Source organism: Aethalodelphis obliquidens, unplaced genomic scaffold (genome assembly GCF_003676395.1).
Source record: "Aethalodelphis obliquidens isolate GAN/ISIS:26980383/991018 unplaced genomic scaffold, ASM367639v1 scaffold69, whole genome shotgun sequence".
NCBI classification, from domain to species: domain Eukaryota; kingdom Metazoa; phylum Chordata; class Mammalia; order Artiodactyla; family Delphinidae; genus Aethalodelphis; species Aethalodelphis obliquidens.
In genome coordinates, this window is record NW_020838013.1 from 1,075,796 (window position 1) to 1,090,171 (window position 14,376).

At 46.1% G+C, this 14,376-nt stretch overlaps 2 protein-coding genes across 4 annotated transcripts; one reads left to right on the forward strand and one right to left on the reverse strand.

Moving 5' to 3' along the window:
• Positions 1–338: 338 nt before the first annotated feature.
• Positions 339–7,803, forward strand: TTC9C (tetratricopeptide repeat domain 9C). Of its 2 annotated transcripts, XM_027089869.1 has the most exons (4): positions 339–1,532; positions 4,965–5,147; positions 5,597–5,701; positions 6,091–7,803. In XM_027089869.1, exons 1-3 carry the CDS (start codon positions 1,295–1,297, stop codon positions 5,686–5,688), a joined length of 513 nt encoding a protein of 170 aa, XP_026945670.1. In that variant the 5' UTR covers positions 339–1,294; the 3' UTR covers positions 5,689–5,701; positions 6,091–7,803. The 2 variants fall into 2 exon arrangements, with proteins under 2 accessions (XP_026945670.1, XP_026945669.1); XM_027089868.1 differs by lacking the exon at positions 5,597–5,701 and having other exon boundaries at positions 345–1,532.
• A 2,892-nt stretch (positions 7,804–10,695) lies between these two features.
• Positions 10,696–13,570, reverse strand: ZBTB3 (zinc finger and BTB domain containing 3). 2 transcript variants are annotated; one of them, XM_027089848.1, is made up of 2 exons: positions 13,444–13,570; positions 10,696–13,103 (listed from the first exon to the last, which is right to left on the reverse strand). In XM_027089848.1, exons 1-2 carry the CDS (start codon positions 13,483–13,485, stop codon positions 11,496–11,498), a joined length of 1,650 nt encoding a protein of 549 aa, XP_026945649.1. In that variant the 5' UTR covers positions 13,486–13,570; the 3' UTR covers positions 10,696–11,495. The 2 variants fall into 2 exon arrangements, with proteins under 2 accessions (XP_026945649.1, XP_026945650.1); XM_027089849.1 differs by having other exon boundaries at positions 13,382–13,471.
• Between the last annotated feature and the right edge of the window lie 806 nt (positions 13,571–14,376).

A 14,376-nucleotide genomic window follows, 5' to 3' on the forward strand; every position in this document is an offset into this window, starting at 1 on the left:
TCCCTCCGTACTTCCAGCCGGGGCTCCGCGCAGCCGCCCGGACCTCCCTCGCCACACGCCCCTCCCACCCCGTCACCACCCTTACTTCCGTCTGACCCGATCACACTGTTGTCGTAGGGCTTGCTCGCTAATCTCTGTTCCCTAGTGTCTATTCGTGCAGCCACTTCTTGAGAGAGAAAAAAGCCAGAAGGAAAGCAGGGAAGCTTTTGCAACGTGAACGCCTACTGGCAATTGTCTTTCTCGTTAGTCAACAAAAGGGCTCTCTAAAACCTTGCAAGGACTGCAGTAACTAACCCCGGCCCTCTTTTTTCCCCCTCAATCCTTCAACTTCTACCCAGCAACAGACACCCTGGCCTCGCCGTATTGGCCAACTTGAATCGTCATCTGCAATTCTGATTGGTCCCTCAAGAGCTTTCTTTTTTTTTTTTTTTTTCAATTGGCGAAGCTGCCAGAGGATTTCCGCCCACCCCACGGTTGGTCCACTGGGGAGGCTGGAGAGGCGGGGTCGTTTCTGCGGGATTACTTTTCCGGGGCCGCTTCTGATTGGGCGGCGTGGAGCAATGCGCGCCACCATTTAGACACCAAGCTGTCGGGAGGCCTGACCCTGCACTCTCCCTACTCCCCGCCGGTAAATCGAAGCCCAGCGGGGAGACTTCGGGTTCGGCCACTTGCTGGGGGCGAGGGGCTGGCCGCGGGGCATGCGAGGCTTGCATGAGCGGCGGTGCGGCCGCGTCACCCTCGGGCTGTTTGGGGTGCACGGACCGCATTCACCTCGGTTCCCCAACTCCTGGCCCGGAGGTCAACAAATGCTGGTTGAATAAGTGCGAACAAAGAGCTGGGATGGAGGCAAGCCCTCTAGACCTCGTTTAGCAGTTGTCCCCGCCTTACTCCCTTCCATTTCCAGGTCAGGGAGGTGTGTCCGAAGGAAAGAAGGAAGCAAATTCCGCTGGCCTTTGCACGCCGGCCACAATTTTATAGTACGGCCTTCGCTTTTTCGTGCAGTCTCCTCCCCCCGGAGTCGCCGCTTTAGGAAATAAATTAATCTCTGGCTTTACTCTTCCACGTCCTCTCCCTGATCAATGCCCTGCACTTCTAGAGATTGAAAAATAACTGCAGAGAAGAAAGGAAGGGGCTGTAGTAGAATCAAGGAAACATTCCCTGAGAGGCCTCCTGGAGAAGGAGAATTTCCTGCTTTTTTAAGTCGGCTACCAAAATCGGTTATTTCGCTCCTATCCCCAGAGCTTCGGTTGCTCTTTCACTTCCCAATTCCTCAAGAGCACTGGGCGACAAAGTTATGGAGAAGCGCCTGCAGGAGGCCCAGCTGTACAAGGAGAAAGGGAACCAATGTTACCGGGAAGGGAAGTACCGAGATGCTGTGAGTGGGTACCATCGAGCTCTGCTGCAGCTGCGGGGTCTGGATCCAAGTCTGCCCTCCCCGATACCTAATCTGGGACCCCAGGGCCCGGCCCTCACACCTGAACAAGAAAACGTACTGCGCACCACCCAGACAGACTGCTACAACAACCTAGCTGGTAAGAACAGGGCTGAAGGGTGGGTAGAGTGTCAAGGCCGGGACATGAAAGTCTGAGAACATTGGGGAAAACTGACGTGCTTCTCTGCCGTCATCTAGTTATTCTGCCATGAATTGAAATTTATTTTCAATCTGTAGGGTCTAATTGAGTTTCTGTAGAGCAGTGCTTCTCAGACTTCACTTGGAGAGTTTGTTAAACTCAACTTCTTGAGCCCTGTTCCCACGATTCCGATTTAATGGGTCGGAGGTTTGTGTGTTGGGCGATGTGTGTACCAATTTGCATTTCTAACAAACTCCCGGGTGATGCTGATAGGTTTAGGGAATTTCGCACGCTATAGGGAAAATACTGAACCTACGTTTAGAGTGTTGTTTCTTTAATATTTAAAATATAGGAAAGAAGGCACTTGCTTTAACTGGTGGTGTAAGTTATCCATCTTAGATATTTTGGATAGCTTTTCCTCATTTTCCTTCTTCCTATAAATCAGCTAGATGGTAACCTGGGTAACCAATATCTTCCTTATCCAGCTGGCCTTGAATGAAGAGGTGGATTCCAGAGTTAGTATCGCTAGGATTAATCTGCTAAAAGAAGGGAGACTTCTTAGGTCTGTTTTATGGCAGGCAAAATAACCATAGAGCTAATTAAGTTATTTTGAAGTATATTAAAGTATTCTAATGGTCCCAGTTGAGGCCATAGAAATTATTAGGAGTAGTTTTTTTGTTGTTTTTTTTTTTGCGGTACGCGGGCCTCTCACTGCTGTGGCCTCTCCCGTTGCGGAGCACAGGCTCCGGACGCGCAGGCTCAGCGGCCACGGCTCACGGGCCCAGCCGCTCCGCGGCATGTGGGATCTTCCCGGACCGGGGCACGAACCCGTGTCCCCTGCATCGGCAGGCGGACTCTCAACCACTGCGCCACCAGGGAAGCCCAGGGGTAGTTTTTATACTTTGTTAATAGTTGTTTAATTGATTTTTTTTTTTTTTTTTTTTGCTTTCTACAACACTCATCAGCTGTGATTTGGTGAAAATCTAGCTTTTTTACAGTGTGTGTCCAGAGCTCCTCTTAGACTCAAGTAACAGTAACTAGAGGAGCTAATATTTCAGTTCATTCAACAATTATTTATTGCGTACTGAGGATACTGCAGTATTATAAAACAGATAAAGATCCCTGCTTTCATGGGGAGATGGACAATTAACAGAAGAGGTAACATATATTAGAAGATGATGAGTAATGTGGAAAAGAATAAAGCAGAAAATGGGGATAGGGACTGCCCTGGCGGTCCAGTGGTTAAGACTCCGTGCTTCCAATGCAGGGGGTGCAGGTTCCATCCCCGGTCAGGGAACTAAGATCATACATACTGTGTGGAGTGGCCCAAAAAAAGAAAATGGGGAAAGTGAGTGCCATAGGCATGGAAGTGTTAGGTAGGGGTCAGGGAAGGCTCGTTAAGGTGACATTTATGAAATACCGTGTTTAGGCCCTTTGTACACATATACATATAAACCTATTTAAGTGTCACAGCAATCCTTTGAGGTAGATTTAAGGAAACATCTAATAAGTGCTGGAGCTAAAATTAAACATGGGAAGTCTTAATTGCAGAGCTTAAGCTCTTATTGCAGAATACTGTGCATTATTAGAGAAGAGAATACACATTGGGGAATTGACCAGAAATCAAGGAAATGAGATAGGTACTTGTAAATATCATGACTCTCCAGGTGGACTTGAAGGCAGAGACTGTAGCTTATCCATCTATAGACCCTCTGCTTGGGGGTGCTTGGTAGATGTTCTATAAAGACTCACTAAAATTAAATTTCACTTACATGTGAGTGAAGTTTACGTGTTGGGCAGTTTATTTATAGTATCTCTCATCTTTATAAAAATTCTGCAAGGTATTTATGATTTTCCCCATTTTACAGATAAGGAAATCAGACCATGTCACTGTCTAAAACTGTCCAATGGCATCGCATTACACTTAGGAAAATATTCAAACTCTGACCTTCCCCGGCACCGCCTGACCTGATCTGGCTCCGCCATAGACCAAATTCACAAAGCATGCGTCCACCTTCCAGCTTTGTAGGATCTCTTCTGTCAGGTAGAATGCCCTGTCCCTTGAATGACCCTTGTCATTCAGATCTTGGCCCAAAAGTCACTTTCTCAGGGAGGCCTTCTGTAATCAAACATCACTCTGACCTCATTCACTCTCTGTCCCAGCACAGTTCTGTTTTCCTCAAAGCACTAATAAATAAGTGAATTTCTTAGTGCATTCCTCCTACCTGGGAACTGGGATGCAAGCTTTATTTACTCGTCAAGGTGTCTGTCTCGTTCCTCTCCTCGCCTGCTCCTAACTCCGCCTAGCACATGGTCAGTGTTCCATAACTAGTTGTCGAATGAATGAATGAAGCTACAGTGATGGGTTAGCTGACCGCCTGGGAGTACCGAAGTATTGATATAAACCATATGGCCACTTGGTGGGGATGTTGTAGAAGGGTTGCAGACATCAGCCCTGATTCTCCTTCCTTCTCAGCACCGTGATTTAATAATGCTATGTTTAATTCCCACAGTTATGAAACAGGGAATGCATTTCCCTTCTTACTTATAGAAAGGCAGAACACTGACCTGAACATTGCCTCCTAAACAGATTTGTGGTTTGAGGTCCCATCTTTCATCCAAGGGAATAGTGAAGTAATATATCATCATTGAGAATGGTGGTAATTTTTGAGTTAGAGAGTCCTTGGTTCAGATTTCTTATTCATTCCACCTAGAAGCTGTGGGATCTTGGACAACTTACTTGACCCTTGTGAGCCTTGATTTCTTCATCCATTAAATGGAGATGGTAACACATACTGACTTCAGAGGGTGGATGAGAAGATTAAAGAAGCACATGGCACAGCGCTTACTATTTCCTCACACAATTAATGGCAACGGTTGTTGTTAACAGAGCTTCAGTACAAGCATTGTGGTGAAATGGGAGATTCAAGACAGAGAGCCTTGGGTAGAAGAGATACAATGAAGAGTTTTAAATAATTTTTTTTCTTTTTTTGGCTGTGCCACGCAGCATGCAACATCCCAGTTCCCCGACCAGGGATCAAACCCACACCCCCTGCAGTGGATGCGCAAAGTCCCAACCACTGGACCACCAGCGAAGTCCCCATAAATAAATTTTAAAATATGTTCTTATCAACTTTTATAGCTGGGCCTGACCCACACTAGGTACGTGCTAGGCATTTGGTAGATAGTGAAGTAAACTGTGAGGTATGTAAAGCTTATATTCACTGCTGTATCCCCAATGGCTAGAAGAATGTCTGGCATATGGTGGGCACTTAAATGTATTTGTTGGATGAGTGAATGTTGTTGACATCATCCTAGGTTTGGTACTGCCTTGAGTTGGGCAATGGAACTTAGTGTTCCCTCTTCTCTCTTCCTTCCATTTGGCCCCATTAGCCTGTCTTCTTCAGATGGAGCCAGTAAACTACGAACGGGTGAAAGAATACAGTCAGAAAGTCCTGGAGCGACAGCCTGATAATGCCAAGGCCTTGTATCGGGCTGGAGTGGCCTTTTTCCACCTGCAGGACTATGACCAGGCTCGGCATTACCTCATGGCCGCTGTCAACAGGCAACCAAAAGGTGAGAGAAGGGGATTGAAGTAGTAAGTACAAAAAATTGTTCCACTGAGGTAGTATCTGTGGGAGTGTTTTAGCTTTCCATTTATTGAATTTTGAAAATAGGTAATAATACATTCACATGTTCAAAATACAAAAAGTGTAAAAAGATATATGATAAACAGGACTTCTACTCCTGTATTCTTGCCTCCACAGGAAAGCAATATTGTATGTGCTCCAGAAATAATCTTAAAATGTTGTTTTTCAAGTTTCAGTTCCTAGATGGGGACAAAAATAGGATCTGGATTCCAATGAATAAACATGATAATCCTCATTTCTACCAGTTCTCCAGCTGGGGTCTGGCCTTTGCTTAACTATCCATTCATCCTTTAGCTCAGCTAACCCCAGGTATGACCTAGAAGAAGGACAGGCCTCCTGACAGAAAATTTGAGGCTTGTTTCCCTTGTTTCCAAGGGAAAAAGAATATTGTGAAGAGAATGACAGACTCATTCCTGTGTTGGTGGTTCAGCACTGAAAATTGTCTCCCGTTTTGCATTCTGGCTTAGAGCGGCTACTGAAGTAAGAGGGTCCCCAAACTTACAAAAATTCAGCAAAATCTCTCTAATTGAACGGGAAAGCCATTATGAATTAATGAAGATATATGAGCCGTTGTTCACATTTCTTACCTTCAAGTACATAGATTAACTGCCAGCCATGTATAGTAGCTTTAGAGACTTGCTCTGACAAAAACTATTTCTCCAAGCTCCTTTTCATTATTAAGTTAGCATCCCTGTACAAGATTTTTTAATAATGCACATAATTAATGAATGAGATTTACTATTGCATAGAATTGTTGTGATATATGCAAATGGAAAGATTTTAGGAAATGGAAGTGTGTTCATAATCCTCTTCTGCCCAGAGGTACGGTTATGGCCTGTCTCTAATTGCCTTCTCTGCCCTGTTCTAAGACGCCAGTGTCCGGCGGTACCTTCAGCTAACGCAGTCGGAACTCAGCAGCTACCATCGGAAAGAGAAGCAGCTCTACCTGGGCATGTTTGGTTAGCAAAGAAGAAAGATACCCCTCCACTGGAACTTCGGTGAACCAATAAGGACCCATCAAGGGGAAACCTGAGCCTCAGCAAGAGAAATTAACCCCATACCTCTGACTGAGGTGAACTTGTATTTTGTTTCTAGTTCTGCACGAACTCTTTATTGCTTACATGGTCTGTGTCTGTTTTTGTTTCTCCATCTATGTATTTATACGGCTTTTAGTATGTGGTATTATTAGGGATATTTGCCTTGAGAAATACAAGCAGAAAACATTCGTCAGTTATGGGTGGAATTAATCATATCTTTGGCATAGATTTTAATGATAGATGTTGGTAGATGTAGTCCTATACAAAGGAGAAGGCTAGCAGAGGATGAAGTAATAAGGAAGGCAGAAAGGAGTTTCTTCCTTCGTTTCCTCAGATGTCCAAAGCCAAACTTACACAGGCCACAAACTGGCAAATATATATACTGTGAAACTAGACAATTATAAATTGGGCCCACACGGCTCAGAATGAAAGATTTGAAATTAACCATCTTGACTAAAATAATTCCTTTGTCTTAATGTTCCACATACATTCAGATTCTTTTTCCCCCACAAAAGTATCTAGTTCCTCTTGTTTCTCTTGGTAATTTCTAGTCCTTGCTATTGTTCACACTCAGATCATTAATATAGTATACTTATTTATTTTTTTATTAAACCCTTCTGTCTTAAAACTTCTGGAGTCAAGCATTTAAGTATATATTTTGTAATCTTTTAAAAGCTCTCATGCCAAAAAAACACTCGTAAACATTTTAATTTTTAATAGGTGCATATCTATAGTATGCTCATTTCTCTAAAAAAACATAGGAAAGACAGTTTACCAAGTCTTCTAGAAACAATACCATAAAAGAACAGGATAAAAACATAGATCTGTTCTTTACTTGTTACCCGCCCCCTTGTATTTCGCAGGAGCTCACTTCCTTAAAGAGGAAGGAAACAGTGAGAAAAGGTTCTCTTCCCTTAGGGCCTTTTAAGCACCAACGAACTTTCTGGAAGATTTTTTGGGCATGGGTGCAGGCGCAGATCTGGTGCAGTCATGGCTCAGTATGAGGCTTCATCAACCGGGAGCTCTTTTGTCATTCTGCTAATGTCCACAATGTATGAGTTGTACAGAGTAGATAAGACCATAATAGCACTGCTTCTACCTTTATGAGTGAAGGTAATAAGCATGTATCATTAGCCATCATACACAGACAGATTTCAGACAAAAACCCCTTAATCTTGCCAAGTGTACACAAGCTCTTCTCCCTTTATAAGTAATGCCTCTCTCTCAACGAGCTAGGCTCCTCTTTGAGTCTCCCTGTACCCTTAAATAATACAGCCACCAACTTACAAACAAAAAGTTTTCATACCAAATAATCTTTTAAGTCCAAGGACAGAACTAACAAAAGTGGAATATTTTATTCCTCTTCCAAGTTTCTTAAATTTCTAAGCCTAGACTGTTGCCAGATTATGTCATGCATGGTTGTGTGTTATGTTTGTTTGGGGTTGGTTTTGCTTTCTGATTTTCTTTTTTTCCCCTAAGACTTGCTGTTACAGTAAGCTATGTTCTGCATCAATGAGGAAAAAATAAAACTGATATTTAAAAATGTACTGTACAAATTTATTGCACTAACCCTTTTTAGCACTTCTAAGACACAAAATGGTCAGACTTACATTTCGCCTTTAATTTGAAGGCCAGCTCCTAACAGAGATGTTAACGAACGGGAAAGTGGACAAAGATAGGCAGTCAGATGTGGGTCTGGAGGAGGTCTGGCCAGCCCACATCCTGAAGGAATCAGCCAGAGGTACCTCAATCTCTGTACTCAGAAGTTTGTGGAGGGGGGAGGCTGCTCACCTTACCAATCCTTAATGGTTTCCACACAGGATTTGAGGGTTTGATTGAAGAGAAAGCATTCATGGTGATGTGAGGATTCATACTGCACATAAGGGACAGTTTAGAACAGTGTTTCCCTCCAAACCAATACCCATCATCTTTACAGTTTTGCCAAAATCACATACTACCTATACTACTTTTTAGTCAATATTTTAAATATATATTTTGAAAGGAATTTTTGGACAGAGGAATATGTTAAATGATACCATGGGGACGTAATCAGCAAATCCCAGGCTGAAACCATAAGATGAATAAACCAATTTCTTCTATAAATTGCAAGGAAAAAGAGAGGGGAACCTATAAATTAAAAGAAGTTTAAGAGCCACCAACCAAATAAATGTGACTCTATTAGAAGAAAACAACTAAAAGTTTTTATGAGACTGTGTGTGAATTAAGAAAAAATATATATATTGGTCTCTTCCCAGCTCCTGGCACAGATCTCCTAAAACTCTTGGAATTTGGATTCTGATTTGAAAAAACAACTAAAAGTTTGCGAGACAATCAGGGAAATTTGAACAAGAATTATTAACAGTTTTGCTGGGTGTGATCATGGTATTTGGTCTTTTTAAGAGTTCTTTTAGAGGTGCATGCTGAAATTGCTTACTGATAAAATTGGGGAGGGGACTTTAGAGCACTTCATATCATTTGCCAAAAAACACACAAAAAAACCCCAAAACAAAACAACCAATCAACCATAAAAATAAATGTATTTTACAGTAAAAAAAAAAAAAGTATTAGTAATTGAAGTAAACCATCTTTGGAAACACTGGCTTTGGAGAAAGTGAAATCTAATGTGAAGGGCTAAAATGGTGAGTTTTGTGAAGCTAAGAGCAAGTGAAGGCATACACTTGCAAAATACCAATCAAGAAATGAAATCCTAAACTAGCAAGAGGTCTCTAAAACTGGAGAGCAAAGGGTGGTCGTCTGAAAACTAAATCAGCTTGTAGCTCAAAAGCAAATAACTTCTCAGGGTTAAACTCTTAATAGCCTGGGACCTGGCCCATCCCACCATAAAAGGAGGCCGATTTTGGCTCAGTAGAAGGAATAATTATCCAACAATTAGGGTTGTCCAACAGTAGAATATGTTTCCTTTGGGAATAGTGAGTTCTCTTTCAACACCTGGCAAAAGGAGGATCCAGTGTTGGACTAGAGGTTAGATGAGCTGGTCTATGGTTCGTTGAATCCATGGATGGGACTGTCAAGAGTAGTGGAAACCAGAGAAAGTTCTCTTGATCACACCTCTACAGAACAGGCCTAAACTGTTCTTGGTGTCCAGCAGATAGATAAAGTGAGGCAACTGTGGCCGTAATTGTGTTGGCTGCTGCTTAAACATCTTGCAAATTCTTGGCTGCCACCTCCAATGAAGAAAGCATTCCATGCTGGGAACTAAAGGCAAATGCTTGCTCTTCAGGAGAATCTCACCAAGTTAACACATCCTCTTTAGTTAAGTATTGCACTTGGCCGAGACAGTAACAAGGCTCCTGTGTTCCCCAGATGGTCCAGAGAAATTATATACATTATATATACATGTACACATATTTACTATGCCTTGCTTTTAGGAACTGATGTTCTGAGGCAACCGATTTCTTTTTTCCCCCCTCCTTTTTTTAATTCACATACCATAAATTTCACTCTTTTAAAGGCAACTGATTCTTATAGGCATTTTGATGTGATACTTACTCCAGGAAAAGGTGCTCCAGTCAGCTAAAATAGCTCTTACTGTATGTACGTATATCTTGCCTTGTTTCACCAAGGAGTTAAGGCAGTAATGTATTTGCATAAATAAAATCAGCCATTTGAAAAATAAAATAAAAGATTATTCCAACACAAGGAAAATGAAAAGCAGAATTCAGTCTCTCAGCCATGGAAATGTTAAGCGTCAACTTTTGCTTCCCATCATACCCCAAGTAAGGAGCTTTCTTTGGCCAAATCTTTGATGCTCAGCTCTGTCTCCTTCCTATGACTCAAAAACAGCTTGCTAGTGTGAGTTCACAGGGCTGAATGTGACAAATCCAAAAAGAGAGAGAAGAAATTCAGAAAATTCACTCATATTTTCATCTTTTTCTAAATACTCCTTCCTGCTTTTTTTGCATTCAGTTCCTTATGTGCCAAAGAGAGAGAGTTTGTGGGGAGCCCTCTGGTCCATCCTACAAACACCACTCTTCACCACAGGCAGGGGCAGACCCTTCTCTTACATTCCTAGAATGCTTTTTCCCCCCATGCCACACCAACACCCCAAATTCCCATTTCTTTGCTATCTCTACTGTCAGTAACCACCTGTGTGACCATACCTGAGTAATCTGACCTGTCTAGGCCGTCATCACAACTTTTAAGTGAGGGAGTTAGACCAGATGAACTCTAAGATTGTCTCATCTAGAGTTTCCTGCTTTAGTTTTCCCAAGCGCCCATCGTTTCCATTTCACAAGTCCTCAGTCTGCCCCCACACGCCTACCACCGTGGAGCTTAGTGTTTTCTGCCTTCCAGTTTGTCATCTTCAGAGACCTCAATGCACATTTAAGACATGCAGGCAAAAATTTCAAGTCATCAATACGGTATCTGTTGTTGAAACAGTCAATCAAAGGCCTTTCTACATGGAAAGCAGAGGGAAAGGGGTAAGGCAACAAAACCAAACACTCAAAAGGTCAAAAAAGAAAACAACTTCTAGTTCAAAGTTAACCATCTTCAACAGTGTTTTAAACCAGCATGGTATCTGAAGTCATAAGCCAGGGTTCAAATTCTGGCTTGCCCCTTAACTAGCTCTGTGACCCAGAACAAGTTAACGTTGATTGTTCAGTCTCAAGTTTCCTTGTCTGTAGGGAAAAAAGCGGGGAGAGGGATAATGCCTCATAAACTTGTTGAGGATTAAATGAGTATTTATGTGAAGTCCCCAGTACAGCCCGGGACACAGGAGGAGCTCAACTACAACAATAAACCGTAATTGTCTGAAATTCCCTAATTTGTACACTTTTCCTAAGTAAAGTCTACACTGCCCTCTGCCTCTCCCACTTTTTTCCTCATAAACAACCTGACCCCCACCCCTACCCCAAGTATAGGTATCAGATTCCTAGGTCTGGAGGAGAGCTGTGAAAGAATCAGCAGGTGTGCAGTTTTGTGGAAGAAACCAGGCAAGTCCAGTTCAGAGAGATACTTTTCACTGCTAGCTTTATGGGTCCAAACGCAGAATGAGAAGCGATTACACCTCAGGAAAATTCCCAGTGCCCTTGGTGAGGAGTTGACTGAGATGCGATGCCCCATAAAGTCCTGCTATCTGGCTGGGAAAAGAAAAGGGTAGGAAACTACAGCCTGGGCAGAATCTTCATTCTGTCCCCAGCAAGGGAAATGAGATGCTTCCCACCTTCCGTGCTGCCCCCTAACGGGGGCAAGAGCCAGCCTGGCATCAGGGCGTGTTAGTTTTTGGGGCCAAGTACAAAATCTTTGGGTGGCCCTCCAGCACTGCTGTTCTGTCTGTCTGCTGTCGGGGAGCCGGGGATGGGCTGCACTCCCAGGAGGGGCCCAGCCTCTGGATCCGGTTTGCTGCGTTTGGCCAGGTCCTCATTGTGAGCCTTGCGGATGTGGCGGTACAGGTCCCCTGACTGCGTGTAGCTGCGCAGGCAGTAGCGGCACTCGTAGGGTCGCTCACGCGTGTGCACTGTGGCATGGCGCCGTAGTGTGTAAGAACATGAGAAGGTCTTCCCGCATGTCTTGCAAGTGGGAACATCCTCCGTAAAAACCCCAAAGCTTCCCGGGGCTGCTTCATACTCGGAAGGCAGGTAGAGTGGCTCGTGCAGGGCGGGCGGAGCAGGCAGGGGTGAGGTCACCAGTCCTCGATGATACTGCCCTGGACCTGGCAGCAAATGGTAGGGTAGGTGAGGATCTGGCGGCAGGAAGTGGTCACTGGCCCCCACCTCCTCCAGTCCAGCTGCCCTTGGCTCTTCAAAGGCCTCTGGCTGGGGGGGCTGTTCACCATACACTGCTCCTCCAGGTGGGAACAGTCCCTCAGGACCCCGAGGCTGTTCCTCCGAGGCATCGGGCTCCTCATCGGAAATCACGATAGCTTCTACTTTCACCTGGACCAGCTCCGCTTCTGCTGGGGCTGGAGCCTGGGATGGAACTGGGGCTGGGACTGGGACTGCAGCCGAAGCTGGGGGATAGAAGCCTTGCAGTGGGCCTCCAGTTCCCCTTGGTTCCACCACCCTCAGATTCTCAGAAACCACATCAAGGGGAGCCAGTGGCTCCACTGAAACCGTTGGGAGGCCCGAAGAGAAGTAGTTTGCAGGGTTGGTTTCTGTGGAGCTACTGGGGCTGGCAAGAGAGACATCAGCCACTGGTGGAGGAGGTGCCCGCAGATGCGGTGAGTCAACCTCCACGCCAGGCTGTGTAGTATCAGCCCCAGCCGGCATCGGTGGCTCATCTGGAGGACAGACAGTAGGTGAGGGAGCTGCTGAGCCTTTCCATTCCCCTTTGCCCCAGTGGCCTGATGTCTCTGCAGATGCCAACGAAGGTTGGGGGCCACGGGAAGTGCTGGACAAAAACTCCAAATTAGGGTGCTGTGAGTTGGTTTCTTCCTCCTTCTTGGTACTATCCGCCTCTGCCAGGGCCCGGGCTTGCAGCCGCCGCTTACACACCTTGACAATATCATTCATGTGCAAGTAGCTGGCAGCTGCCAGCACATCCTCCACAGGGGTATCCCCCCTCAGGACCAGCTGGCCGGCATACATAAAGTCCAGAAGCAGCCCAAAGGCTGGAGCTGTGACAATCTCGTTGTGGATACACACCAGATCCCTCTTGTCCAGTTCCCGCTCTTTGTAGAAAAGCTGGAAAAATGGGCTGCAGGAGGCCAGAACAGCCCGATGGGCCAAGAACTGGGTGCTACCCACCATCACCGTGCAGTCACAAAGGAAACCCTGGGACCGCTGCTCTCGGAGGCTCTGCAGCAGCTGCTGGCTGTGTTCTGGGAACTCCATAGCACCCCACGAAGGGAAAGGGACCCTAGGAAGGTCGCCACCAGTGGCTCCCTGGGAAAAGAGGACAGGGGGTTAGGGCAGGTGACCCTCCCATAAACCATAACGTCACCTCTGAGCTATTACTTGCCACCCCAAAGCCTCTGGCAGCACCGTCCTGACCCCAAGACGCTCGCTTAAACTACTACCCTTCGTTCTCCCAGGTCACACCCAGTGGTCTACTTTTAGCCCCGCCCCTTCGGCCTAACCTTAGCAGCAGGCCCCGCCCTGTCGACAAAGCCCCTCCCCGGAAGTCCCGCCTCCTAAGCAGCCTCCGCTTCCTCGATGCCCACCCGGTAGCTTCCAGCACCTCCTTCAACAAGAAGTCTCGCCCCCAGGCCTTTGCGGGCGATACCTCTACGCCCCACTCCGGGAACTCCCTGAGCCTCTCTCGCATTCCAGGGGCTAAGAAGTCCGAGGGTGGGAACTAGCAGAGAAAGCTGATCTCTTCACTCACCACCGACCAGCCACCGGGAGAGCTCCGCCCCTTCCCACCTTCTCAGTTGTCATTGGCTCAAATTTGCCTTCCCTCGTCAGGGATTGGTTCACTCTCCCCTAACCATCCCCCCAGCTCGGGGCGGCTTTTCCAAGTGGGTGCTGGTGGCCGTCACTCAGGCAGGTGGGCTCCCTATTGGTTAGCGCTCCTGTCCTAAACTTTTCCTTTTCTAACCTCCTTCTTCGCCTCAGAGCCCTCTGGATTGGTTGAGCTTTTCCAGCTACCTGAGGCAGTAGGAGTGCGACGTCCTCCAGGCGGGCCGCGAGGCCCGCCACGGCGCAGAGCGTTGTGTCTTAGCGGACAGCACGTCACCCTCGCTGCTGGGTGACCGGGAAAAGGAGAACCTACAAGCTGGTGTGGTACCCCGGAGGCCCGAGTCTTAGACCCGGCTCTGCTGTAACCGTGGGCGATAGCTGCACCTCTGAACTGCAGTTGTTTCTTGTAGGGCCCTTACTCTCTCAAAAACTCCAAGATGTCCTGCTGCCTCACTCCCTCCAGTCTGATGGTTCTGGGCTCCTGGCTCAGCAGTGGTGGTGTCAGAGAACTAGCAGCTGTGCGAATGCGGTCGTAGTGTCCCTAGCCTAAACTCTATAGCCAACTTACAGTAGAAGAGATGAGTGTCCTTCTCTGTCTGGAGCGTAGTGGGCAGTAGCTGGTAGGAAAGGAGTGAGTGGGCCAAGGCCCTAAAGTGTCCCTGGGCGGGAGAATAAAGAGCGTGACTACTTCTGAAGAGATCTTCCAGAGTTCCTAGACAACAGCTAGTTGTCTAGACACAACTACTGAGCCCGCGTG

Excerpts from the sequence above, each read along its gene's own strand:
- TTC9C (XM_027089868.1), top strand. The coding sequence starts at position 1,295 with ATGGAGAAGCGCCTGCAGGAGGCCCAGCTGTACAAGGAGAAAGGGAAC. Across the intron at positions 1,533-4,964 it reads CTGCTACAACAACCTAGCTG|CCTGTCTTCTTCAGATGGAG; the intron begins GTAAGAACAGGG and ends TGGCCCCATTAG. Across the intron at positions 5,148-6,090 it reads TGTCAACAGGCAACCAAAAG|ACGCCAGTGTCCGGCGGTAC; the intron begins GTGAGAGAAGGG and ends CCCTGTTCTAAG.
- ZBTB3 (XM_027089848.1), bottom strand. The coding sequence starts at position 13,485 with ATGCGAGAGAGGCTCAGGGAGTTCCCGGAGTGGGGCGTAGAG. Across the intron at positions 13,104-13,443 it reads TCCCGGAGTGGGGCGTAGAG|GGAGCCACTGGTGGCGACCT; the intron begins GTATCGCCCGCA and ends CTCTTTTCCCAG.